Genomic DNA, 10,441 nt, shown 5'->3' with positions numbered 1-10,441 from the left:
TTTGTAAATTTGGTATTCAGCTTTAATATTCAATTTGAATTGGGCTAGGTAGTTGAAACAATAACAGTCAATCAATACATTAAACACATAACTCAAGTTTCGTTCTATAACTTTTTTTACTATACCTTAACTGTATACACGAATGTAAATAATAACTATACCAAATATTTTACAATTACATATCTAAGTACATATAGATAAAAACAAATTTGCAAAGACACTGTCCGGTGGAAACTTTATCAACCTACACAAAACCTGCTTTGCATGGCTGTTTTCAATGCTTTCTGCAGTTTTAAAATATTAAACTGATAAATTTTGAATCGAATAAATTTCATGAGTTTTAGTCTTCTTTACATATGACAAATTTAGGACTATTTCTTAAGGATTTGACACTTGGATTAATACTGCGGGTGGCATGAACTCGAGAAGTTCTTGACAGGTTTTTGTTTCATTTGAGATCTAATGAGATGCAAAATATGATTCAGGTTTTTGAGAAATGGACACTTTATAAAAGAACACAAAAAAGAAAATGCCATTAAGAAATTAAAACAAAACCATTTTTGGGACACAATGGGCCTTAAAATAAAGATACATACATCGTATCAGGTTAATATCGTTCTCCTTCATAATACAATTTTTTTAACTGGTAAAACAACAACAACAATAAAAAAACTTATTTTTTCGTGTCTTTTCTGATATGATTTAAAAAATGTAACCTTTTGATAATGTTAACATATTTACAGTTATGTCACTAAAAATGAATAAATTCCAAACTATGACAACCTTTACAAGATAATTGACATTTTCTTCTGGTCTTAAACCTAAGCCTGCTGGCGGCAACAGATTCTACCAATGCGACCATAGCAGACCAAGACTAGCTGGCTCGTCCACGCACATATGATCATGGTCTGCACTGTTATCTTTTCAGCATGTAAGAATTTTGATTCTTTTTTTACAAAATGATAAATGTTTTTGTCAAGATTGAAAGACAGACAAGTCTATTTACTATTTGTAGCAGGGTTAAAGTTAAAGTATGTAAGAACAGATAAATAAGCAACTAAAACACATTTTTTTAAATATTGTCGCTGATAAAGTTTACCTGTACATTTGAAATAAGGAAGAAAATGACAATTTGAAAGAAAAAAAAAACAATAAAAAAACACCGAGACGTAGCTATAAATAAACAGACATAATTACCAATCTACTATTTGTTTAAAGACACATATTATGCCTCACAAATGTTTTGTTCCTTTAGATAGTTTAACAGTTAGTGCTTGTTAAATTAATATTACTTAAAGAAATTAGTACTGAATTTGAAAATATTAGTAAATAAAATGCAATAAATGTAATAATCAAACTTACATAAAAAATAATATAACTGTTCTCATTGCAAAAAAGTAACAGAAACAAAGGATGGTTCAGGACATCGGCCGATGAGTGTTTTTTAGAAACTATAACAGGACTTTAAAAAACCAAACATTTCTGGGGCATAGTGGGCTTTATTTTTTTCGGGTTCCTTTATTGCTTTTAAAAATTGTCATTAATAGCAAAAGAATTTCACATTTAATGGTACATGTATATATTCAAAGGCAAAGGGTGAATCATACGTAAGTCAATGCTCCACAAATAAATGTATTTTCATTTCTCAAAAGCTTTTTATTTTTGTGTGTGCTTTTATAGTTTCTTAAATGTTATTAACCTTTAACATCTTTTTCATTCTGTTGTTATTTGGCCATGAGTACAGTTAAAGTGATGCAGTGTTTTGTATAGAAGTCAAGATACTACTTTGTTTTCATTTGGCAACTTTTATGACAAATTATTTTACACATAGAAAAAACTTAATGCATACAACAAGCATCTTAAATGCCCTTAAATCATTTTTTAAAGGTTATTCAATTCACGTTTGCCTTTTTGAAAAAAGTCAATTTTTATTCGTTTTTGAAAAATAATGTGCCTTTAAAAAGTAATATGTGGACAAGTAAAAAATTGACAAATCATTTCTTTACGTAGCCTAAATATAGACAAAAAATAAACTATACATACAAATGTACCTTAATTACTAACGTGCGTTTCTTTCTAGTACGCTGTAAACAGGAAAATAATGAAAAAGGAAGTTTTGAAAACCGGTCAAATAATACATGCACGGTGAACATTTTAATTTTGTCAATTTAAACAGTTTGGTCTATATAGAAAGCTTGAATACTTATTGTAAAATAAGTCAACATTTGCTTACCCCATTCACATATATTCGTTTTTTTCTGATATTTATTTTTCTTTAAAACTCATATAAAGAGATAACATAAGTTGGCGGTTTTATAACATTTTCAGCATCATTGTCATACTTTTTTGCAAATACAAATTTTAGAATTTACTAAATAAATCCTAGGAACCCTTCTCCAAACCAGAATTAAGCAAACTACATAATCGTTATTACGAGTAGTATTCTTATATGAATGTATGTAGAAATTTATACTGCACGTTGAAATGAAGGATATTGGGGGGTAGATATACATGAAACCGCATTTTTAAAAATCTATTCCATTTATAGCTCGCTATACAATTATCTACTCGTATACTGTTATACAAAAATGATTCGGATCAGAGTATGCCAATGAAAAACAATCGTTGTCTCCTTAGTAAAGGGTGTAAAGACCAGCATTTTCAAAAAAGACAATCAGTATAAAGTAGGTAATATTTACCATTTTCTTTATGTTTCAGGGTCCCGTCATTAACGTTGCTGTTCTTAAAGCCAAATCTGTAAAAGCGAAATTTTACTAGACTAAGGTTCTCCGGAAACTTTATTAATTCTTTGGAGAACGAAGACCCATTTCAACAGATTTTGCCAATGTCAGATTGCTGTATGACAACGCGTGTGTCATTGCACAATGCGTCTATAGCGCAGAAAAACTCGTTGGGCTGCCCTATCCTCCGTATTCACACGGCCTTGCTATCGCCAGTACTGTCCATGAACAGGCTATATAAAAATGAATCTGCAGAATTTTTAATTAAGGGATTCTATTTCACTCTATTGTTTTGACCCAATTGTAACTTCTTTTTGTTTCCAAAAGCTAAACAATACCTTTCAAATTGAAAATTTGTTCAGCTCAAACACCCTGGTTTTGCATTATATAACATTGTCTTCATAGTATACCTAAAAACCTACGAAAATGCCTTCAAGGATTAGATCCGAAGACAGAAACTTTGTGTATCTGTTTGAAGTGAATACCTTGAGAGAACAAAATAAAGCAAAACAGTGACACCTATGAAACAATCGTATTCTTTTTGTGCTTAGATGTAATCATATTGGAACACTCCTCAATCTTGTTTTGTCTTTATTAATAAGAAAATGCGATAATTATATTGTCTTAATGAAATTTTATGCAGTTACAGAGTAAATCATCATAGCATGTTTATTTTATTTGCATTTCTATACCTTTTACATTGCTATTACTATGGAACATTAATGGTGGCATGCATTAACAACAGCCGTATATGGACATGAAAGGGCTCATTCAAACCTAATTTATCATCAATGTTTCAACAATTCATGATTTCTTATCATTTATGTCTACTGTACATTTCAAATGAATCAGGAATCTAAATCTTATGACTCTTATCAGCTTTGTTACATATAAAATGTTTTCACAATTTTATTTATCTTTCCGTAAATATGCTTTAACTGATTTGAATTTTGTATTATATGTATTGTATTTATATAGACGAGGAGCGTAGGGCTTGACTCTACAAATAAAGCTTTTGCTCTATTCGGTTATGTTCTGTCCTGTTCTAAATAATCATATCTCTTTTTTTTGTTTGTTAAGAATTTCCTTCCTAGTCTTTAAGAATGAAACTAAAGGACCAACTATATCATTTTATAAAAATGACAAGTGAAACAAGTTAATCTTATACTTATTACAGGATGTTCAATGAAAAGTGCCATTTGTTCTGGTACCTGTGCCTAGCTGATAACTACCAAAAGATTTGTATCAATATTATTTAAGGGTGATATATTTTCAATTTATCTTCACATACATGACATAAGGTCTCTAAATTTAGATGTAAATTTCAATGAATATCGCACATGGCAAAACTCTTTTGAATACATGACACACGCAGTTGTTTATGTTTTTTCTTGTTGTATTTTGATTCAACAGATAACAATTTGAATAGAACAAATAGCATCCTATTTGTATTTGTATAATGTATGCACGTAGCTTTGCTATATATTCATGAACATTCTATTGATGGATTTAGTTTTGATTTGAAAGTTAGATCGAACTTATATGTTTTTGGACAGTTAATATTGTTTCATTTACTTGCAACCAAAGTCAGACTATGACAATGAAGAAAAACATATCTGTTATATTTATAGCTTCAGTGGTAGTGCTAATTGGAACAAATTGTGATGCTGAAGTGTTGAAGAGGAATGGTACTGCAGGGAAAAATCTGAACGCACATACTCTTGTTTCTTACGGGCGGGAATTTAATGATTCCCTCATAACAATGATTGGGAGGGTAATAGAAAATTATCACGTTTGCACTGCGTGGTCAGAATGGTCTGAATGTGGAGCAAAGTCAACTGATTTCTTCTCGACCAAAACTCGAACCAGGCGTTGTGGGGGACAGGGGGAAAGATATGGTCATCGTGATGAAATTGAAGCCGGCGTTTGTGAAGGTAGCGATGAAAATACGAAAGTTTCGTGTCCTGTCAGTTATCATACGACCGCGAAAGGATTTTGCCTAAAATTGTATATGAACAAAAAAACTCATTCGGATGCAGAAGCCGTGTGCAAGAGTGACGGAGGCTTCCTCGTTCACATTGATTCGTATCTAAAGTATGAGAGTGTAAAGGCTATGTTGATAGACAATGATATGAAAACAGATATTTACATTGACGGAAAGCGTATTAACTCGCAATGGAAGTTTTCATATGGGTCCACAAGCGGATATATTTATAAGTGGTATCCTGGATATCCTGGAAGTCAATCTCACTATCAATGTTTATATCTATCTGGAAAAAGGACCGAAGCTAACCTACGATTCCTTACCTATAACCGGGAATGTACTAGGGGATTTGGATATATTTGCGAAATACCTCTTTAAAATTGAATTTAAACGCAGATGGAACGGTTCTTATCTTACTAATTCAAACCTTTAAAACAAAATTGCAAACGCTGAAATTTGAAAAGATAAATATTATTAATTATTATAATTGTTGTTTAGTTCAGTAGTTTCAAATGCAATATCATAATTTATTGTCTGATATATAGAATTTTTTGTATTGCAATTTTAATCTACTGACTATACTTAAGTGAAAATGTGAACATAAAAATGTTTATTAGTTTGAAACGATGGAATTTAAGTTGTTGGTGTCAGCGATAAATTGTGTATAATACTTTTGGTACTGTCTCAGACATTTTGGCATTTTTACTACGGTCCAGGTGACGTTGGTAAAACAAGAATTCCTACATAAAATGTATCAAATATTCATGGAATTTTATAAAATCAATAGCTATTGTTTTAAAACTGTTGTTATTGTTTTATTCGGTAATTGTATTACACATTGTAGTTCTATAACATCGTATAATACTTTTCTAATAAAAACGCTTATCTAAGTCAATTTTATTTTGCTGTCGACTACATCACTATTATCGATGCAAATGAATTAATATTGATCAACATTGCGTTATATATATATCGTTCTCTTGTTACTTAATATAATACAAATTATCATATTTTTTGGTGAAAGATGTGTAAGACAATATATACTTGAGTTATTACCCGAATATAAGCTGAATAACAAAGGGAATCATTCCAAAACGAAAAGAAATATATGTGGTTTTGATACTGAGCTTCTACAAAATTTCATGTATTCACCAATGGTGATTTTTGTTCACTTTTTTATGTCCCTATTAATAAAAATAAAGAAAATGACAAAGATCAATATCTTATAAATTTACACGAAAAAACCAACGGTTCTATTATGAAGTTTCTAGTCAATACTTCGACTAGTTCTTTAATAATGCTTCGTACAATAATCAATCTAAATATTACTTTTAAAATCAAAATATGCAAAAAAAACATACGTGTGTGATATATTATGTTTTGTTCAATACTGAATTTCATGTTCATATGTATTATTTTCTTTTGTAAAATGCTATTATTTTAATAAAAGACGTATCCTGTAGATTATTTACATCATGTATTCTATATTCATTAGTTCTACCTCGTGTGCATTTTTATGTACAAACGGCGAGATTGATTTTGTATGATAATGGAAGACGATTTGTTTTATTACTTAACTTGCCTTAATCAATCTCATTTAAGGATTGCAATAAACACACATTATCCTATGAAAGACTGCAGCGGAAAATTAAGTTGCCCTCTCCATTTGAAAATAAAAATCGGTTTGACATACCTTTATTTAACTCACTTTAAGATTGGAATATATACACTTGACCTGATAAAAGACTGTCACAGAAATGATATGCCTCCCCATGTCATAGTAAACAATTAATTTGAATGACCTTAAATCTTATTTAATGACTTATGTCCGCATTAGAAAACATCATGAAAAAATAATGATAAGATAAGGGATATTTTGTCCGTAATTTTACTACTGTTTGTTTTGTATAAATGTAAACATAAACACAAATTTGTGTAATAATCATACATAAAATACTATTTATAAGTTGCTTTAAAGTAGCGTCATGACCGGAATATAATTATAATAATATGAAAAGCATGTGTGATAAGAAAATGTAGATACTTTATCATGCCCCGCCATCGCTGGCGCATATAATGTTACCCTGTTCCGTCATTCCGTTATCGTCAGTTTCTGTTCATTATCTTGGCAACGGTTGCAAACTTTCAACACAAATTTAATACATAAATAAAACATAAAAAAATAAAAGTCAAGTTTGAATTTGGTCATGGTCCGATGATTTTTGATGAGTTATGCCCCTTGAAGAAATATTCAGTTTCCGTTCATTTTCTCCCCAAAAGTGATATAAATTCAACTTTAATATATCAATATGTCAAATGAATGCGCAGCTAAAGTGCCGATTTGGTCATGGTTCAATAATATTTGGCAGAGTTATGTTATTTTAACTTTGGAAAATAAGAAGCACGCTAATTAGCCTCCTATAACAAAAGATATTTCGCTTTGCGGCCCAGCATTGTTACAATTAAATCTTGACTTTTCGCCCCGCGCCCCGGCTAATTAGCGTGTCTTCGCTTTATGCCCCGCCATTTGAACTTGTTAAATCTTGACTTTTCGCTTTGCGGGGTCGAGCGGCGAAAACACGAATGGCACAAATCAGCCTCCATGAATGAGTTAATTTTTGTCCTTGTCTATAGCAATTTATTTTGTGGCGTATATGATGCTTCTCGTGAGATTCTTCTTTTCTTTTCTGCTTTCTTTTCTTTTTATATTTTCACTTCATTCTATCTTTCTGTTTCATCTTCCTCTAGAAACTAGACTTATAATTTTCTTACAACATTGTGGAAATGCTCTCCAGGTTAATGACACCATCTTTACTTATGAAGATTTTGATATCCTATAATATTTAGTTAAGTTTTAATCTGATTGTCATGACAGCTCCAGAAGCTTACATTGTACTGGTGATGAATGAGGAAAAAATCATTGCAACGATAGTAAAGGGTTCGAATTCACAATGATGATCACTAGGTTGAGAGTCAGACATCTTAACCAACAGTGTAGAAACGGAATCTTTTCCAGACATTTACTGCGAGCTTATACAGTTTATTGTTTGTGGACAGTGCATTGGGCAATTGAGATTGTCACTAAGGGGACTCACATAGGTTAGGCGCAACTGATTGAAAACCTATAACATTTACTTTAAAAGATTGCGACATGTATAACTAAATGAAAATTGTGGCAATGTTTCTTCTGTCAATGTAGATTTTCCGCACAATCACACCTAGTTACTCGAAATATGATATTATAATAGATTATGGTGATATTTTCAGTATAAAATAAATGACCCGGAGTGAACACAGGGGCCAGATTGTCTGGTCTGTCCTTTCTGCTTATACCATCAAGAAGAAAATGAGAAAAGTTTTGTTAAATATCTATAGAATATATATTTCTTATTCCAAAGGCCTTAAAAGTTGATTTGAAAAAAGTCCTTTTTACTACCGCCAGACTTTGTTCTTATTAATGTCTTCAAACTGTTACAATATTGGTAACTTTGAGTACCGCTCAAGCCGGTGCTAGGGGGCGTAAGAAATGTTGCACGTATTCATTATCCCGCATGTATAGACTAATCAAACCGAGTCTGCAATTTTCATGTTATTTTGTTGTGGTTAATGCTTACGAGGGATCATTTTGTTTCCAGATTTGTAAACAAATCTTCATGCAATAGTGTACCCATATAAATATGCAACATAGAAACAAATAACAAAAAAAATACATATTTAAGATATGTACATGTATATAATTTGATAATCTGAGTTTGTTCATATATTGTTGTTTCACTATCCTATTCTAACTAAACATATTTGTAAATAAAAGAATTAAATACACATGTAACATCAAAAATGACATTATATGATTAAAATAAAAGAACGTTGAATATATTCCGTTCTAATCACATACATGATATATCACATACATGATATATTTGTTTTTTGTATGTTGTATTGACCGGAAAACAAGGATCAATATGTCATTAATATAACAGGAATACTTTAATGGAATTATTTTCCATGCCAATGTACAATTTATTATGCTCACAATTAAAAGTTATAGATTGAGGTCCTTTCAAACCATCGCCCTTGTTTAAAATTTCTTGTATTATGTCGCAGGTGTCGGATATCTGGAACACGTTGTGTGAAAATCTCCCACACACATAAACTGAACCATACTTGTCCACTGAGGAACCATGCGGTCCGTAAAGTTTATCATCTTCAAATACGGCCATCGTATTTCCTTCTTTTGTTATAGATATTACTGTTCCAGGGCCTGGTGATGCCCAGTTTGAGACATACATATAATCTTGGGCTTGATTTACTGAAACATAATCAGGAAATTCCGTAAAACTTCCCTTAAATGTTTTAACTATTGTTCCAGTAAATGTTAATATTTTCACAGAGGGAGGCTTTCTGAATGAAACAACTTAATTATCATTTATTCGATCAATACCAAAACATTCATTTTTCATATCCATCTCCTTTTTCACCTTTAAACTGCAAGAGTCAGATAATTCTAAGAGATGGATTTTCCTTCTATAAGGATAGGTCACAGCAATCTGAGTTGCTTCTGTTTTGACCAGATCAAATGGCTTTATTAACGCACCTGAACCATCCAGCTTATGGACGGATGCCAAATAATTATTCACAGTGTCAACGACTTTCACAGATTCGTTCGTATGGTCGGCGGCAATAATTATAGATTCTGACATTATTTCTACACCAGTTATCACACATTCTTTGTCATCACACGGAAATCTGACATTGATATCTTTCTCAAACTTTGGAACTTTTGCACACTTATTCATGATATCGAGTCTGCCAATTTCTGTCAAATTTTGAAGCATTTCGACAATGCTTGGCTCAGGTACAAATTGATATCTTTGGATATCGCTTTCCTCCCCAAAGCTTTCAAGACTTATAGACACAATTTTTACTGATTGTTTGGCACGTTTTGCTGTTACAAATAACTGTCGCATATTACCTTTAGTCTTATAGTTACTGATTTTCAAAATATTCTCATTGAGGTCTTTTGATATATTCTCCACACGTGTTTCAATATTAAGCAATTTTGTCTCATCCATGCTTATTATATCATCAATTGACCGGTTTATTTTCTTTTCAAAAGTGTCAAACATTTCGTCTATATCTGTACGTAATCTCTTTACCACGGATTTCGCTCGTTTAGCTTGAATTCTAACATCTTTCGTTTTGCGGTTTATATCATTTTTAAAATCATTGTTACACTTCAATAATTTCTTTAAGGTTGTTTGGAGCTCGTTTAGTTCTTCACTTGATGAAAATGACGAGGCTACCTCCGAAATTAAGTCAATTTCCTTGCAGTTTCTATGTTCAGCTTTTTTGCATTTTAGACATCCAACTACATCATGGGAATGGCAATAATATTCCAAAACACAGTCTTTGTGTTTTTCACAGATATCTGTGAAATCTTTATTAATTCTTTTAATTTGTTTCACCTGTGGCATCAACATTTTTCAGCACTAGAGAGAATACCTCTATCCTATCTTTCGTAGCACAGTAAAGAAGCGTTAAATAATTTATGACGTGTTGTCATTCAATGTTGTGACTTACTTTCTATTAGCCAAAATCTTTTTCTTATCCTCTTAATTATTTAAAAAAATTAATGAGCATGTATATTAATTATTTCTATAACCAAAAGATCAAAGCCACAAGAAGATTTTAAACATTCCACTCAAATTGTATAACT

General features: G+C 31.3%; 2 protein-coding genes across 2 annotated transcripts; one reads left to right on the top strand and one right to left on the bottom strand.

The window, feature by feature from the left end:
- Window positions 1-4,254: 4,254 nt before the first annotated feature.
- On the top strand, window positions 4,255-5,697 carry LOC132721223 (uncharacterized). Its single transcript, XM_060705487.1, has one exon. The coding sequence runs from the start codon at window positions 4,336-4,338 to the stop codon at window positions 5,101-5,103; it is 768 nt and encodes a 255-aa protein (XP_060561470.1). The 5' UTR covers window positions 4,255-4,335; the 3' UTR covers window positions 5,104-5,697.
- Window positions 5,698-9,140: 3,443 nt separating this feature from the next.
- Window positions 9,141-10,205, bottom strand: LOC132721224 (uncharacterized). The gene has a single exon (XM_060705489.1). It carries the CDS (start codon window positions 10,203-10,205, stop codon window positions 9,141-9,143), a length of 1,065 nt encoding a protein of 354 aa, XP_060561472.1.
- Window positions 10,206-10,441: the final 236 nt, after the last annotated feature.

This window comes from Ruditapes philippinarum, unplaced genomic scaffold, assembly GCF_026571515.1.
Source record: "Ruditapes philippinarum isolate M1 unplaced genomic scaffold, ASM2657151v2 ctg10121_1_1_1_1, whole genome shotgun sequence".
Taxonomy (NCBI): Eukaryota; Metazoa; Mollusca; class Bivalvia; order Venerida; family Veneridae; genus Ruditapes; species Ruditapes philippinarum.
This window is presented reverse-complemented; position numbering and strand designations above follow the sequence as displayed.